Source organism: Pantherophis guttatus, chromosome 1 (assembly GCF_059756535.1).
Source record: "Pantherophis guttatus breed Tessera chromosome 1, ASM5975653v1, whole genome shotgun sequence".
In the NCBI taxonomy this organism is placed as follows: domain Eukaryota; kingdom Metazoa; phylum Chordata; class Lepidosauria; order Squamata; family Colubridae; genus Pantherophis; species Pantherophis guttatus.
Window position 1 is genome coordinate 123,187,342 of NC_142063.1, and position 18,356 is coordinate 123,205,697.

The following is an 18,356-nucleotide window of genomic DNA, read 5'->3' on the forward strand; positions in this document are numbered from 1 at the left end:
TAAAGCACCGTGAAGCAATATACAAGTCTAAATGCTATTGCCATCTGGGCCATTCATAGCTATGCTCCTGGTTCAGCACTAATGCCTGTCTGAGCAGTTTGAGATATAAAGAAAAGGGGAAGGAAACTCACTTTTCTATTAAAATCATTGGAAAATACAATATGGTTTATAAATCATGCAGCAAACACACTCAAAACACACTGCACAATTTTCAAAATAAATCTGTTGTTCCGCAGTTTTATAAACCTTTGGCAAGACAAGACAATTATCACTCTAAAGCTACTGATCATTTATTTCACAATTTTGGTTTTTAATAATAAGTTTCCTGTGGGTCATATCCTGTGGTTTCCTGTGGGTTTATATAATTCAAGTTCAGCAGCTCTAGAATCATGGTGCTATAAAATAATACTACTAATGAAGTGGGAAAGGTCTCACCTCCTAGATGTCAAGTGTAGGTATAATAAAATTGGTATTTTTTAAAATTATACCTAGTTGTAGGAAATGAGGATCATGATTTAGAGAAGCGTTCAATATTTGTAGCCAGTTCTTATTATCCGTAGATAAACTTGCTGACTTTGTTGTGCTTTGGAAATCAAGCTATATCGTTGTTGGGGACTGAAATGTTGGAAGCCCACAAAGAATACACTGTCTGGGATACAGACAAATAATATATGGCACTTTCAAGTGCCCAAGTATCGACTTTATGTTGTGCTACTTATTAAGATAATATGTTGTAATCTGTAATTGTCTCTCCCTTTCTCCCTCCCTCTCTCTCTCTCTCCCACACACATACCTGTATTATAGCGTAGGATTTATTTGAAATGCTGTAAAAACAACCAGGGAGAACTGTCCTACATGCTTCCTTGGCCCAAAGGTCAAAACTACCTCCCACATCAGATGGAGTGTTAAGAACATGGAAAATGACTTCTCCATTTATAACCTATGGAACTCTCTTTCCTTCTTCCTTGCATCATTAGTCAGGCCAGGGTTATGGCACTATGCGGAGAATTAATCACATGTTCAGATTGCCAGTGTGCTCAGTGGTGTTTCGAAGTCAACATTATCACAATTGTGAAGTTCACACAAGGACAATTTTATCAGATACCCTTTTATATCTTGCCAGTGACCTGACAAGATCTGTGCAACTTTACCTGAAACAAACATGATATCTACCATAGCCTTTATATTCCTGTCTAGAAATGAATCAAGTAGCTAGCTTGCTTACTTTTCAGGCCGTGTTTGTGTTTTACAGAAAAAGAATTGGGGGCCCCTCTATGAGCAGAGAAGATTTTGCATAATAAAGGCAGCTGGCTAAAATGACTCTTTCTTTTACAGAAAGAATATTATAAAGGTTATATAAAAGAATTTATGAGGAAAATATTTTTTTCCCTCAACAATCGGATTAACGCGGTTGATGTTTCTCATATATTTTGATGGAAACTCTTTGTCAGCTCAGCAATATTGGCTTCTATGTATGCTTACAGATGGAACTAAAAGTTTGATTGCATTTGATGTACACACTTTAAAATAAATTTTGATCGTAGTGTCTGCCTTGCCAGCAGAGAAATCTTTTCATTCTTCGACAGAAGAGAGGAGAGCTCTCTTCCTATCTCTAGCTATCCAGTTGACTGAGAAGCTAGAAACAAAAGTAACTTTTCTTTGTGCAAATCTTTATTTCTCTGTCGAAAAAAAATTAAGGGGAGGGAATGGTCTAGAAAAATAATTGTTTGTCTACCTGCTCAAGTTATGTATCTGTGCCTGTGCACCACTCAGAAAACATAAAAAACATTGGAGTTTAGAAGCTTATAAATTGAAATAAATGAATTAATTAAAAAAGAAACTTTAAATAAATGTATTGATTGCAAGCTGTCATTTTATGTCCATTTATTCCACCACTTGCTGAGGCGTGCAAGGTGGAAGCTTGGAGGCAGAAGTGCAGAACAAAGTGGAGAAGCTGTCTGGGTCTTCGTATGACATAGAGCCAGGTTATTTATGTGTCCACCTTTAGCCCACTGCTTCTGCTTGACATACAAGATTTAGCCTGTTTCCTCTATTAAACAATGTCATCAGACTGGACTCGTGTTTTCTCAATGGCAGCCTTGTGGAACTGTATTCCTTCAGCAATCCTTATTGATCTTTGGACCAGGAGTTTAGGCGTATCCTATTATTGATGTGATTTTTACGATGGGAAGGTGTCATTTACCTAGGGCCTCATCGGTTGCTTTTAATTATTGAGTTTTAATTTTTGTATCCTGCCCAGAGTCACTGCTGTGAGAGGGGAAGCCATATTTATTATTCAAATAAATAGATATTTTTTTTTTAAAAATCCAAATTCCACCTGCTGCTTGGACTTAATGATTTGATAGCTCCTGCTCCCACCACGTATCTTTCAAAAAACTGACCTCACCTAACTCTAGCATGTATGCAAGGTAAGATTCTCATACCCAATTTGCCTTTTGCTTAACTAAAAGATAAAAATACAAAAAACAAAGAAAACAAAACAAAACAGTGCTGTCTCTGGGCTCTGTGGTATAGAAGGAAACAGCTTGGAGATGCAGACCTTCTTTTTCCTTTGGGAAAATTAACGGAAAAAAAATCTTTATTAAAGGAACCCCCTCCCCATTTAAATATTATTGAAATGGTTACATTCAACCTTGAAAAAGATAAATTGGTATCCTGCTTACATGATGTTCAGACAAATACAAATTCAGTCACAAAACAAAACAACATCCTAAAAAAGCCAGAGTGCTCTGGAATGACCATAGGACTGCACTCATTTGCTAGAATTTGATTGCTCTTTACAGGAATCTCTGGGAAGATGCTGGAGAAACATCAACGTGTTAAAGATAGGACACATTCTACAATGTGTCCTATAATTCATACTGGATAGTTTTTACATACTGTTCCTTAACTTGTACAGAGAAATAAGAACCTGAGACAATAGGAATCTTAGCATGACACTGATAGGTTTCCATGAATCTGGGGGAAGTCTGAATAAATGAGGCAGGAATAATAGTATAAATTCCTGTTGACATTTTGCCCATTTCTTCAGAAACACTTATTTTTTTTGAAATAAAAGTTATCCTGCCTCATTTATTCAGACTTCCCCCAGATTCATGGAAACCTATCAGTGACTATGGGGAACAATGATAAGCCTGTGCTTTCCCCAGTCAGTCCATATATTTCAAACATATCCTGCACAACTGAATATCTGTGTGTGACATAGAATATCTCTTCCAGGGTGGACAGGCAGACTATATTTATCACAATCATAGTAACACACACACACACACACACACACACACACAGAGAGAGAGAGAGAGAGAGAGAGAGAGAGAGAGAGAGAGAGAGAGAGAGAGAGAGAGAGAAAGATTTGTAGCGTTTCTCATTTTCCACATTCAAATTAACTCTAAACATATTTAAACTGAAAAGTAGTGTAAATCTGATTTGGTGTTATGCCACAATATTAAAATTTTCAGGAATTCCAATCCTATTTAGGAGTTATATTATTTCGAGCCTTTGCTATGTGAACACAGAAAAGCACATCTTCAATGATGTGTGACTCACATAAGATCAATTTTATGGAGACATCTATGCATTAGTATAGATGTCTTTAAGCAGAAAAACCACTGTGTATATAATTGTTAGTTCCTAAATGAGTCATAGTCCTAAAAATGAAATGTCCTGGCTTGTAAGGAAGCCATTGTATGTACAACTATATAAAAGAATCCCTATGGAGATTCTCAGTTATCCAGGACATGGTTGTCCCAAAGGTGCTTTTTCAAGAGGTAACTGGACTTTCTGGTTTTTCTTTGAAGACGTTTGGCTTCTCGTTCTCATTCTTGGATGAGAAGCGAAAACTGGGAAGTCCAGTTGCCTCTTGAAAAAGCACCTTTGGGATATATAAAAGAAGGCTTCCTTTCTGCAGATATACATGCTGAATGCATGGAGGAGTAAGATCAACATCCTAAGTTAGGCTCAGAAGTGGACTGATAACCTGAAGTTCATTCAGAATTGATGGAATATACTCCCACTATGAAGAAGGAAGAAGAAAAAAAAGCAACCCAACCACAGAGCTAAAGTTTTGAAAGAACTTCTACAAAAGCCAGATGTATAATACAATTTTAAGGCAATCAGGGCATGGATAACCAGGCTTTCCTATCCAGAGCTAATCAAATGAATTGTAATTTATCAATTTTTAAAAAGCCATTCAGGCCACTTTTGGAGTACAGTATGTCGATTCAAAAATGAGATATACACAATTTTCTTGGATGAGAAAAGTGCCTTCATTTTGTTATGATTCAATGTCAGGTTACTGGTACATATTCAACCCATTTTTGATGCAGGAGAAGTTTTAACACCTCCACTGCTTTACCTGATAAATGAGACATCAGTATTAATATTTCACTTCAAAATATTTGCTTCTAGCAGTTTCATATAGATGTTAAAGAACAGAATAAATAATAGGGAAATTTGTAGGATTCCACCATTAAAATGAAATCTTGTAAAATCCTCTGATGCAACTTTCTGAAACTGAACCTACAGATACAGAGTTGAACATCTCCAATCCATTTTAGTAATTTTACTTCAATGGAAACTTCATGGTCAAGATGAACTCCCTGACAATCATATGATGGTCTTATAAGGCACTTTACTATATTCTGGTAAGACCTGAATACTCTCTGTTTTCAAAGGAACTGTATTACTGCAAATATACTATCATTTTGAAGATCAATCTGTGTAGTTATTGGAGGGCATGTCTGGTGGCCCTGACCCAAATTTGCTACATCTTGGCTGAAGCAAGGGTTAAAGGTCTGTTACTGGAAATAGTTCAATAACTAGCTGCAGGGGTTTTATTTTTTTAATGTAAAACCATGGGACTATGTTCTGGATGTACTCATCTCATCAGCATGGGTTATCTATGAGGTCTTCATGTGTTCATGGTTAGTGATTCTCTGTGAATGCTGCAGGCTCAAAAACAAGCACATAAATGCCAGTTTTCTGGCAATCTTTAAATTACTCAGTAGTAAAATGCTTGCTTGAATATGGAAATGGATCTTCAGACAATTTGTAACTGATGGTGATTGGGTATCTTCCACCTTGTAGGGTTGATTTTTGTTATCAACTATGTGAAAATTTGCAATATCCATTTTCAATGTCCTACAATTAGTTTCCAAACCACTGGTACATAATTCAGAAGGCCACTGGCATCTACAAAAGACAACACATCTTTTAAAAGTTAACATGTGAAATAGTTTTTGTTTAAAAGAAAATTAGTATGAAAGACATCATATAAACCATTGTTGTTGTTTTTTGTCACATCCCTGTCAATTAGATGAGCCTGTCAATAATATTCTGTCTTCTAATTATTTTTTTTAATAATTATCTTTCCCATCATTTTGAATCTAACAATGGTCATGGAATATGTTTCGTTGAATTATTAGAAGTTTAAATCTATAAGAATGTGACACAGAGATACCAAAATTGACATTTTGGTATCTGTGGACATTTCTTTTCTCTTTTTTTTACATCATGGTTCTTCATGCTCATGAACATCCAATTTGGGGTATTCTAATAAGCATTTAAAAATTTCTATTGAACTCATTATTTTGCAAAGAGCTTGTCAAATTCTCTAGTATTTTGGGACGGGGTTCAGAAATGCTTTGGGTTGCCATTGCTTTACCTGCATCAAAAGATGTTTCCGCTCTATATTTTTCAGCAAATTGTATTTGATTTTCAATAACAATCACTCTTTTTAATTGGCCTAAATTCTATATTGCATATTTCCACCCATGTCCTCCAACAAAGAGACTTCCTTACTTGTACCATCCTTACAGATCCAGAAATTGCCAGCCTAGTGAAGTGAACCTTATTTCACTTTAATAGTGAAATCAGAGCAACTAGGCAATGGAAAAACTAGTCATCTGGAATGAATGGCAGTACTCCCCCCAATAGAAATTAATATTATAATAACAAGATTTACTTTCATATTGTTATTTCAATTTGATAACGCCAATTGCTGGCTGGCATGGTCACAAATTAGATAGAATAGAGCAGCACAATAATTAGCAATGAATTTCTGCACTGTAGCACACCAGCCATGCAGAAAATCACTCAACAGTATACTTGTTTCGGAGCATTGCCACTAAATATAAAAATTGTGTCCTTGGGGCACTTTTGAAAATGAGTTCTTCAGTTTGGAGATACTGGCCATATTTTCAGCATGGTTCTGGGGAAGACAATTTCAGATTACCTGGTCTTGATCCCTTCTTCTTCTACATTGTAGAAGGTATGTCCACAAAGGATTATTGAAGGTCTCTGTGTCAGGAAGAAGCACCATCTGCATTATATTTCATGATCAATCAGTTTGAGTTCTAATCCTTTTTTCACGTGAAGATTTAGGCTTCCGCATATACCAATTTTTCTTATTCTGATACTCTTTATCAGAGTCATTATAAAAGTTGTACATTTCTTATGTAAAAAGCACATTTTAATTTTAAAATTATAGGAGAACAAGGAAACATTTGACATATTATCTAATCAAAACTCTTAAAACAGAAATAGAAATGGTGTTTGCTGATATCCTAGCAGGCAGAGAAGAAATGAAAGATAACACAATATGAAGGGTGAGATATATTCACAAAATACATATATTCCTTCAGTACATGGGAGAATGGATAGTGCATTAACTTGTGTGGCTGACAGATCAAGGCCACCTTTGTAGAAATTATTTTATCAAAGTGTAGGTGGTTGAATATTTATAGTGTGAACTTGAAACCTACAAATACAAACACCATTAACCATGACCCCAGACATCTAAAGTTGTGTTTGCATAAATAGATGTTCTAGTTAACACAACCAATCAATGCACAAACACAAAATCTGACATAGATTATGAGAGATACTACACAATGCCACTGTTGGAACACCTATGTGCTCTCAAAATATGCACACAAATGTAATACTTGTGTTGTATTGGTATTGTGTTACAACAGTTGCCTTCCTGACCATTAATGTTTTTTTCTTGGCCTATCAAACTTCTCTACTTCAGATGATGTAATCAAAGTCATGCTTTATGAATTCATTGTAACTCTGGGAAACTATGCTTCAGGATAATCCAAATAACCCCCACATTATTTTTTTAAAATTTTTATCCCATCCTTATTGTTTCATAGAAATAACTCAAGATGGCATGCATATATACAGTACATAAAATTCTTTCCTTCTCTATTTTCCTCACAACAACAACCCTTTGGAGTGGATTGAGATGAGAGTGTGTGATTGGTACAAGGTCACCCAGCCACCTTTCATGCCTACGGTGGGACTAGAACTCACCATCTCCAGGTTTCTAGATTAGCACCTTAACCATTGCAGTAACAGAGTGGAGCCTATGTATAAACTCAGAAGTAAAATGTACTGAAATAAATGAGGTTTGCAAACAAAAAAGCAGGCATGGGGTTGTACTTTTAGGGTATTTTTAAGCCAATATTTTAGCTAGGAAAATATATGTTGGACAGGGGTGGGTTCTAAATTTTTTTTACTACCGGTTCTGTAGGTGTGGCTTATTTTGTGGGCATGGCTTGATGGTCATGTGACAATTCTTTAGGATTTAGCAGAGGTACTGGTCTACCAGGCTTTTAATTGCATGCAGAGCTGTACTGATCTACCCATTTGTTCTTGGAGCGTCCTGGTCTACCCATTTATTTTTGCAGGCACCGGTCTACTCATTTGTTTTTGGAGGCACCAGTCTACCACCACAGTGCCTTTTAACACAAATCAGCTATAGGGTGGCCCTTTGAAGCCCCGCGATAAAAGTTTAAACAGTTTTTTTCCTTCTAGCCGATCAGCTGGGACTCAGGAGGCAGCAATAGTTTGGGGATGGGGCCAAATAAAAGGTAAGAATAACGCAGGGGGGCAGGGAGGGGGGCGGGGAGGGGAGGGGCAGAACTGGTTTGGTGACATCATATCGTCACCGCTACTGGCTCGGCAGAACTGGGCCGAACCGGGAGGAACCCACCACTGATGTTGGAAGAGACTACAATAAGACAGCAAGTAAATTCACAGGGGAAAAAAAAAACCCTGTTGAATCTATAAGAGAAACAATTTCTTTTGTACCATGCTAAGCAAAATTCTTCTTTTGGGCAAGTTCAATGGCTATTTCCCTTCACTCAGGTATTTATCTTTAAAGCAGGTGGCTGTACACATCACTATTATTTTACAGGAAACTCCTGATATGCTTATTCTGTGTATAAATCAGATATCCCACCACAACTTTTCTTTAATATGGAAGTCTACATCAGATAATGCTGCTAAGATAATTTTTTTATTGTTAATTTATTGTTCTTTTTTTGTTGTTCAGTGTCTTAAACCAGCCATTGAAACAATGCAAAATGTCAAAACACAACCACTCCCATTTGTTTCATAATGCCAAGTGAATTATTATTTTTTTTAAAAAAGGCTTTGTGGGTGTAACTTCATGGAGTTCTGTAAATGCCAAAGAAAAATGCTTTTGAGAGCAGACAGCTGCAGTCAATTGAAAGAGCAACAGTTCATTCTAAAAATAAAGTTTCAAGAGAAAGATCTCACGAGGAAGAGGGTGGAGACTTTGCAACCCTCTATTTTGGCAACTCTTCCCAAAGGGATCCTATAGACTCTCCCTGAAGTATAGCATAAGGCACAGCAATTAAGTAATATTACAAACTCTATTTCTGACAATAATAGCAGTCTCTAGAGGTGGAAGTAGAATGTTTTTCTCTCACTGTGAAATGACTTTCCCTTTCAGTTACTGCGTACAAAGACCCAGGTAGAATTGGAACAATTTAAAAAAAAAAAAAAACCAAAACTGTCTAATTGTTCTGAGGATGGACTATTTAATGTCAACAGGCAATTCTTAGGTGGAGGATCTATTAAAGTTTTCCAAGTTTCAGAGCGATCCCACTGCTACAATATAAGTAGTCAATTTCGTAATACATTCAGAGAGATACATTGTGGACCGTTTCCATTTCAGAACAAAACAATGGGGTTCGTAGTGAGAAAGGAGAATAGCAACAGCAATAAGGCATATACAGTATACTGCTTCACAGTATTTTATAGCCCTCTCTAAGCGGTTTACAGAGTCAGTATATTGCCCCCAACAATCTGGCTCCTCATTTTACAAATCTCGGAAGGATGGAAGGCTGAGTCAACCTTGAGCCTGGTGAGATTCGAACTGCCAAATTGTAGGCAGCAGAAGTAGCCTGCATACTGCATTCTAATCACTGTGCCACCAGGGCTCTCTTGGTCATCCTGATCTTACTCCATTGCTAGTGGTACTATATATATATACATATACATATACATACATATACATATACATATACATATACATATACATATACATATACATATACATATACATATACATACATACATACATACATACATACATACATACATATATATATATATATATATATATATATATATATATATATATATTGAGACATGCAAATGTTTCTATGCATCATAATTCAATCATTCAAAAGCTTCTAATTTCAAAATATGATGTCAGGTTTTCCAATTGTGTATGCATACTTATTGTGTGCATGTATATGTGTGTAAGGATGTATACATGTATGCATGTATATATAATACATACATACCAAGATAAAGAAAAACGGACAGACTCTGGAAGAGTGCCTTATTATAACTCAGTATAGATATGTTTAAAATTGTACTTGCAGTCTATTTATTTGTTCTTCATTGTCTTTCTGTGAAGCTCATATTATTAGGAAGTGAGAGCCAATGAAGAATAAGTTGAATGAGGAATGGTGAGACCCAGATTAGTTGCTTTTTAAATAATAATAATAATAATAATAATAATAATAATAATAATAATAATAATAATAATAATAATAATAATAATTTAGATTGGAAGACCACCTGATTCCAGAAAGAAATTAATTCCAATTCACACAAAGAAAACCAATCAAAAAAACAAAAAATTCTGTGTCCAGGAAAGTAAAACAACAAAAATACAATTAAAATCACCACCATCAACAACAAACTAACAAAGGCTCAGCATCTATCCTAACTTCAGACCCTGGAGCAGAGCAATGTTTTAATGACTTCTGGAACAACTCTAGAATCAGTCTGTACAAATCTTGGGAGACGGGGATTGTTCAACAGAAGGCATCTGCAGCATGCACATTCTGCTTAAACTCCCTGATTGAGTAGATAACCAAGCTCTGTACCATGTGTAGTATTATAGCTGATAACCAGTACTCCTTGAATTGCATCCAGAAAGTAGCTAGTAACCAATGTATCTCATAAATCAAGAATGACACATGGTTCAACATGACTTTGAAGTTCTCATTCAGTTATGGAAGCTTAAAAGCCATGTAATAGCCCCGGTGGTGCAGTGGTTAAAGTGCAGTACTGAAGGCTACTTCTGCTGATCACCGGCTGCCAGCAGTTTGGCAGATCAAATCCCACCAGGCTCAAGGTTGACTCAGTTTTCCATCCTTCCGAGGTGGGTAAAATGAGGACTCCGATTGTTGGGGGCAATATGCTGCCTTTGTAAATCGCTTAGAGTGGGCTGTAAATCACTGTGAAGCGGTATATAAGTCTAAGTGGTATTGCTATTGCTATTAAACAGAAACTTTAGATCAATATTGTCTCCAATCTATTTTCCAAACTGAAGCCAAACAATGGTGGTTTGATTGCAAAGATTTAAAGAGAAAAATAAAATCTAATGCTCTCTGTCTCCTGCTCCTCTCCCTAGTCTGACATTTTATGTAAACAATATACGTTTTCTTCCTTTTGCTATAATTGCTATCACATCGAGCTTTGTACAGCTCTGAAACTGTGAAGAAGCAGGTTGAAGTTTGTGAACTCTGGAACTGGATCAGAGCAGGTTACTGTAGACTGTAGGCTCTACCTCAAGGAAATGGAAATGGTTGATGATATTTACAATTCATTTAATAACATAAGAGCTATGGCCTTCCATATATTGGATTCCAGGTCCAATCAGTCACATCCAGCTTAGTCATTAATGAGAGAGATACCACAGATTTCCTCAATAACGAATCATATTCTGCCATCAGCAGATGTCCTGTTTGAAGCCAGTGATCAGGAATTTCAATCCTTAGTCCATTTTTCTTAACAGAAAGAGCACATTTTGAAATGATAATATTCAAACTCCCTACCAACACAGTTGATGAAATTGCTATCTTGATATAATCCCATCAACATATTTGAAAAGCACCCATTTCAGGAAGGCTGACTTAGAATATTGGCAAGATAAGCACTCAGGTTTGGAAGGATTTAGAATATAAAGTGTCCTATGAAATTAGAAGAACTGCATAATTCCTCCACCAAATAGCTAGATAAAACCCGAAATAATGCAAGAATGCAAACTTTCATCTTCCAATGCAATACAAGAAGGAATAAAAGAAAAAAAAAGCAATAGGAATGATAAAAAATAAAATTCATATTCATAATAAAAATCTAGAGATCAAAATCAAAGGTGCTCATCAAATAACGTTGTTCTGGAGTTGTAATTTTAAAACCTGTTTTTTTAAATCAGAACAGTAATTTTGGAGAGCTTGGCTTACGTTTAAAGGGCTATTGGAAAAAATAACTAATTTCATACATTAGCCCTCATTTCTTGTAAAGTTCACCGACATTGCTGACACCGTTTTCATGTTCCATTCCACCTGGCTTCTGAGATTTATATACAGTTAATTTCAGAACCAGCTTGTGTGCAGACTCCTCGATTCATTCAGTTAATCTTCTCCTTGAATATAAGATACGCGCATGCATGACTGACTATGCACATAAAAAGCATCCCCTTTAATTTAATGGAAAACACAGCCATTTAATTTCAGCTCCTTTGCTGTCCTGAAAAATTCCCAGATGAGATATGCACATCGAGGGAAAACAGATTGCCTGGAAGCAAGGTAATTAATTTCAGGAAAAGTCTGGGCCCGTTTCATAGCCTCGCTTTGATAAAGATAAGGAGATTCACATCTGGAACTCAGTATCCATTGGTGTCCTTAAGTTTTGAAGCACTGAACAACGCCCACCTGGTAGCAATCATTAAATGGAGCCTCCAGCTAGACTATCAAGTGCTTTAACTAAAAGAAATGGCAGTAAATTCTGCACAGAGTTGCTTGATTAAAAAAAGAGAAGGGACAAAGTGTTTGGGTATGTTATCATTTCACACATGCAGGTGCTAGTTTTTTTAAGGGTATGGTAAAAGGTAAAGGTTCCCCTTGCACATATGTGCTAGTCTTTCCCGACTCTAGGGGGGAGTGCTCATCTCCATTTCAAAGCCGAAGTGCCAGCGCTGTCCGAAGATGTCTCTGTGGTCAAGTGGCTGGCATGACTAAACATCAAAGGCGCACGGAACACTGTTACCTTCCCACCAAAGGTGGTCCCTATTTTTCTACTTGCATTTTTACATGCTTTTGAACTGCTAGGTTGGCAGAAGCAGGGACAAGTAATGGGCGCTCACCCCGTTACGCAGCACTAGGGATTTGAACCACTGAACTGCCAACCTTTTGATCGACAAGCTCAGCGTCTTAGGCACTGAGCCACCGCATCTCTATTAGGGTATGGAGAGACGTGTAAATCAAACTCAATGGCTTTGTGTGCTTTACTGGAGCAGAATAGTTACTTCCCTATAACTGTTCTTATCATCTATCTCATTCTCTGTTTCAGAGGCAATTCCAGTCCAGTCTTTTTTTCATGATTTTTACTGCAGGCTAGGTAAATGTATCAATTCTGAACATTCAAGGACATAGAGTGAGAAACCTTTATTCTCAAATGCTGGTCTTTTAAGCTAAAAATAAAGTTTTAATTCCTTGGATGCATGGCATAACTGAAATGGAAAGTACTTCTGTTTATTTAAAACATTTCTATTCCACGTTTATCTTAAAGAACTGAAGGCTCCTGACAATAAAAAAAAATCTTGTCACCTCCCTTTATCGTATGCACTGTAATCATAGACTCATTTTCCTGGAATAGGTGTCAAGGAGAGAGAAAAATTATGAGGATTTTGAGGAAGTGGTAAGAGTTTCAGTTTAGTCACAGGGCATTCAGGGATTGCATTTTCCTCACTTTTCCAAATGGCAGGACTTTTTATACAGTCCTCCCTTCATGATTCTCATCAGCCCAGCCAGCATTCTTCTTTACCTATGCATGCAAAGAAAAATACTGGATGAAGATAGTGTGAATTCTGAGGGATTTCTGAGGGTGAGAAAGATTTGTAGATTATTTCAGTCCAAAGGTTCTTAGTTCTGGTACTCTAGAAGTCAAGCAGGCATAAGTTGGTTATCATCATAATAGCTCATTGACAATATGCAAGAGAAAGGAGAGATAATAATGTTCTTCATATTCAGCTCACATCTCATCTACTCTAAACAACAAATCAGACATGTGCCCATCTATGTGTATTACAGCCACTATTACCTGTAACATGGTTGTCACGATCTCACAAGTCACTCTGGAATCCACCCCCAGAGTGTGAGAATTCCCAAGATCAAAACCTTTGGGGCTCCAATACCAGCCCTGAGATGCCATCCAGGTGCTTATAGGTAGTCCAGACTGTCACTATGGCCCAATTTAACAGACACATATAATAGTCATCTCCAGGCTAGTGTTAGTGATTGCAATGGCCCCGGAACAATTGAAGCAACATCTCCCCTTCACTCTTGGCAATGTGGCTTACCACATGTAACAATGCTATACATCTTAAATTGCAACCATGTGCAAACTTCCCCAGCAGTAAATTCCATTAAACTCAGCTGAGTCCCATTTTAAGTGAACATGCATGGGATTGTACTGTACCAGTTTCAAAGTACTTCATTCTCTTTGCTGTTGTTATATTTCTTCTATTTTGCCACAACACTAAATATGGAATATTAAAAAGAATCCCTAAAGTATTATCTGCTTTACAGCCTGATTCTATTTTAGAAGTCTGTGACAATCGGCTATTGAGCTGTTCAGGAACTCAATAGCCTTCATAACTCAACATTTTTCTTCTGTAGTCTTCTTTCACACACACACACACACACACACACACACACACACACACTCTTATAGTCAGCATCAACATTTATGCCTGCCAAGTAAAAACGAATGCATCATCTCTTGCAAAGAATTTCATATTAACACTGTCTAGACATAGTAGAGATGTAAGCAACATATTGAAAATAAAAGTGTGCAAACATGTATCAAAACAATGCACTGCACTGTTGATAATTATTTACAAGTCAGAAAGATATCACATATGCCTACCAGTCACTTTCCCTAAGGTCAGTGATTTGATGGCTCTGAATTCAACCTCGGAGGAAAAGTTGTGCTTGACTTTGAGAACCTGGTCAATCTGGAAGGGAAGCAAAAATGCATGGTATTAACAATACTTTCATAAGCAAGTAAATGCTGCGTACTCTTTTGTTGATATGTAATTTCCCCCCCCCATTTATATTTCACTCCAACACGAGGCTCTTGTCAGGGAAATCTTCCCCATGTTTGCACAACACTGAGATTTTGAGAGCAGCTCAATAATTCCCCAAGCTTGTAGCTGTCAATTTTATCATTCCAATATCTGTGCAGGTCAGACAATGTTGGGAAGCTGCCCAATTTGTTTTCCTAGGACTCAATTTAGCCTGGATTCTTAATCAGCTTGATGCTGCTTCTGTTTTTAGTTTCTTATAATTATGCATATTCCTATGCCAACTCATACACAATAGCAGAACAGCATTTGAGAAATGGAGGACTGCAAATCAACAGGTGTTTAGAATTCATTGTTCTTTCATTTTTTATGTGTCAAAGCACAGAACTATTAGAATAATTCACCATCAGCCTTCTGACCAAAGATGCCTTATATTGTAATTAGCACAACAGACAGAATGATGTTATTTTGGGAAATTCAGTTTGAAGTCATTAGCACAAACCTACTGAACTGTATTCTCTGGAATGCAGGATGAGCCAAATACAAAATACGTCTTCATGAATAATTCCCTAAACAAGGCACAAGATCCTTTTGACATTGTAATCCTTACTCAACCTATAACTTTAGCTTTAACTTAAACATATGATGAAGCTCATTATATATTTCTTTATTGCATTCTAGATCAATAATCAACTGGTGTGATATCAGGAGCCAATTTTTTTCCTTTTTATACTTTTTGATGTTTTTCTATCATTCTTCCTTCAGATTCTTCCCATATCTGTAACCATGGCATGTACCAACATGCTCCTTTTGTTGCTGAGCTTTCACACTCCAAATATAAACAAGAGCAAGTTCTATTCTCTGGCTTTCTTCTACCTTAGTAATGCATCAAAGTATGTGTTTCTAGTCTTCTCTACTCCTTGGTATGAAGAATTTAAAGAACAACTTTACTACAAACTTTACTAGGATCCCATCAGTTTTTATAAGGGAGGGAGATACAAACTTTATTTATTTCCATATGTTTTTTCATTCTCCAATATCTGCAGCCTATTATTTTAGGTATGTGGATGATACCGTTCTATTAGCAGAAAGTGACCAAGGCTTACAAGTCTTACTTTAGCAAATATTTCAATTGACTTAATCTTATAGGCTAATTATAAATTGGAATAAAACAAAATTAACAAACATCAGTAAATATTAAATCCCTAAATTGAGTATTATGCTAACAGAGAAAGAAGTGGAGCTCATGATTCTCTCTGAGCTTGGTTGTCTGTTTGCATATGTTTCAAATGTCTCAAACAAACAACTGCAGAAAGCACAAAGAACTCCTCCACAGTTCAACCTTGATCTGTATGTTCTCTTCTAGAGAAAAAAGTTCCAGGAGTGATGCATATTGAATGATATGGCATCAAAGCATGGAGATAAGGAACAGAAATGAACAAAGGAGACCAGTTCTTTGAAAAATAAATACATTTAGGATTTCTTAGCTGATTATATGCTGTTATGATTTACTAGTTCTTTTGCATGGAGTAGAAGCATGGGCAATGACCCAGATAATATGGTATGAACAATTAAAACTCTGGATCATCCTTCTTTCTTGTTATTTCCAGTCTTAATGTACAGTAGTGGCTAAAATTGTGGAAACCTTTAGGGAAAAGTATATTTTTGAGGCTTGATGGCTAATAACACCACTTTTTTAAAAAAGTTTCAAGATAATCATATTCCGACTAAAGAAACCTGTTAGTCAGAAGTGACCCAGCAATAAAACCCAGTTAATAGAAGCAATCACTCAATCTTGGTTTCTCATTATAACAGCTGCAGAACTAAAAGATTTGGTTCACTCCATGACATTGTAAGGGCATAATTCATGCTAAAGGTTACCCAACTAAGTATTAACTGATGTGATAATTGTTGTATCTCATTTTTTCTATGTGTTTCACTTTTCTTCTTTATACTGTAACTGCTATTCTAATAGCAAATCCTTCATGAAAGTTATTGCATTACATTCTTGACTAAATTATCTTTCCATTGATATATAATTTTATGGTACTACTCCAAAAAAAGTGGTGTTAGCTAGTTTTAGAAAATATACTTTTCCCAAAAGGTTTCCATAATTTTGGCCTCTACTGTAGTTGCTGCAGTCAGAAGACAAAATCCTCACTTGGCTTGGCAAGGCACTTATCTGATCATCCCACTGCTGTAGCTACTTACAGGTCCCAACAGCAACTCTGACAAATATGGGCATGTGCTTTTCAGGACAGGTATCAAATTTATCTTTTCATTTGATTACTAAGAACAGTAAAAGGATTCAGGAATGTTTGGGCCACAACAAATGGTATATTAGATACCTGAATAGTCAGCTCTCTTCCATCTCTATTTATCTTCACGCTGTGTAGTTCTCTGTTAGCAAAGTTTCCAGAATCAATTGTGAAAATAAGAGATTTGTCTTTACTCAGTCTGTATCGGACTTGCAAGCTTCCTTAAAAAGAAGAAAGAAAGATTTTTGATAATGCAAAGCATCTATTCCTGTATCACTAAATTGCTGTTGAAGAAGCAGGAAGTAAATCTAAGCAGAAGAAGCCTCAGTGGGACAGGGAAGAAACCCAAAGATTATCAATTTCAGTTGTAGAAGTGAAGTACTTTACACATCAGATTCACTAAATCATAGATCTGTGAGTCTTGAAATCAACTGGCAAAACTTCTCTGTATTTTGTCCTTAAGAGAAAGAATCATAAAGCATTTATCCTATTTGTGTGAGAGGTAAAAGTGGAGAAGAGATAAGAATTGTTGTATCTCAGCTTCCCCATCTTTTCAATCTTGAACCTTTCCAAGTGTCTGCCTTATGGTACATCATAAATAAAGACATGAGGATACAAGCCAATGAAGCAACAAGAGACTGAACATCAAGGAAAAAGTCATGTTAATAATTCAAGCAAGTTGTACCATAAACTACAGATGTCATCTAAAAACGCCTATAACTTAAGCCACCAAAAGGAAAAAAAAAAGTTGTTTTCTGGACAATTAACAATGCTGTGCACTCTCCAATTGGCAAAGCATTTGTGTGACATATTTTTTTCAAATGATCATTTTTAATTTTAAGAAATGAATCATGGCATGTTCTGTCCAAAGGAAGGAAAGCTGATTCTGAATATTATACACTATAGGTTGCTCTAGCTGTTTACATGCACTAAAGCAATTTGATTCATACACAAACACAGACATCTTGAGGATAAAATAATGATACTGTAGAAGAAATGTAGATGATTTATAACTTCTTTATATATATTTTTTTCTTTAAGAAAGAGAACATGCAATTTCCTACTTGTAAAACAGTAACGAAACCACTAGCATATGATGATACTATAACAGATCAAGAACAGAAAACCTGCAGCCTACCAAATATAATTGAACTGTAGCTCAAATAGGATGACTGTAATTGGAAGAATCTGGAATCCAATCACATCAAAAAGGCTACAGGTGTCCTATGACCAAAGTGTAAAAAAGTCATAGCTTTATCACAGCTTTGATAAAGTTACGCACTGTAAACAGAGACTGTATTGTGCCTCATCTTTAAAGTTGAGTCGTCATGTTTGTACTTTAAAAATCACAGAAAGCTCATTCTGACAATTTTAATCCTTATAATTGTATAAATTCAAAAGTAAATGTAGGGAAATAAAAAAGTGTAATGTTTCAATCATATTTTTTTTAAAAAATGCCTGTCTTAATTATCTGAATACATTGAAAAATATATTCATACAATTAAAGCGTCAATTCATTTGTTAACCATAAACCATAACAATCAGAATAAAAACAAGACATAGAATTCCATAAAAACTTTGAAATATCATTTATGCGGACCATTTATAAACTCCAGGATTGCGATATAAAATTACAGTTTATTAAAGTACAATTATGCAAA

At 36.0% G+C, this 18,356-nt stretch overlaps 1 protein-coding gene across 2 annotated transcripts in view; it reads right to left on the minus strand.

Annotated features, from left to right (window-relative positions):
- CNTNAP5 (contactin associated protein family member 5) overlaps positions 1-18,356 on the minus strand; it is a 414,934-nt gene that overhangs the window by 12,517 nt on the left and 384,061 nt on the right. Inside the window, exons 20-21 of one of the 2 annotated variants that reach the window (XM_060687892.2) lie at positions 16,786-16,916; positions 14,281-14,368 (exon numbers count right to left, since the gene is read on the minus strand). In XM_060687892.2, coding sequence (XP_060543875.1) covers positions 14,281-14,368; positions 16,786-16,916 — 219 coding nt within the window. The remainder of the gene's footprint in view (positions 1-14,280; positions 14,369-16,785; positions 16,917-18,356) is intronic. The other variant, XM_060687893.2, reaches the window with a different exon arrangement.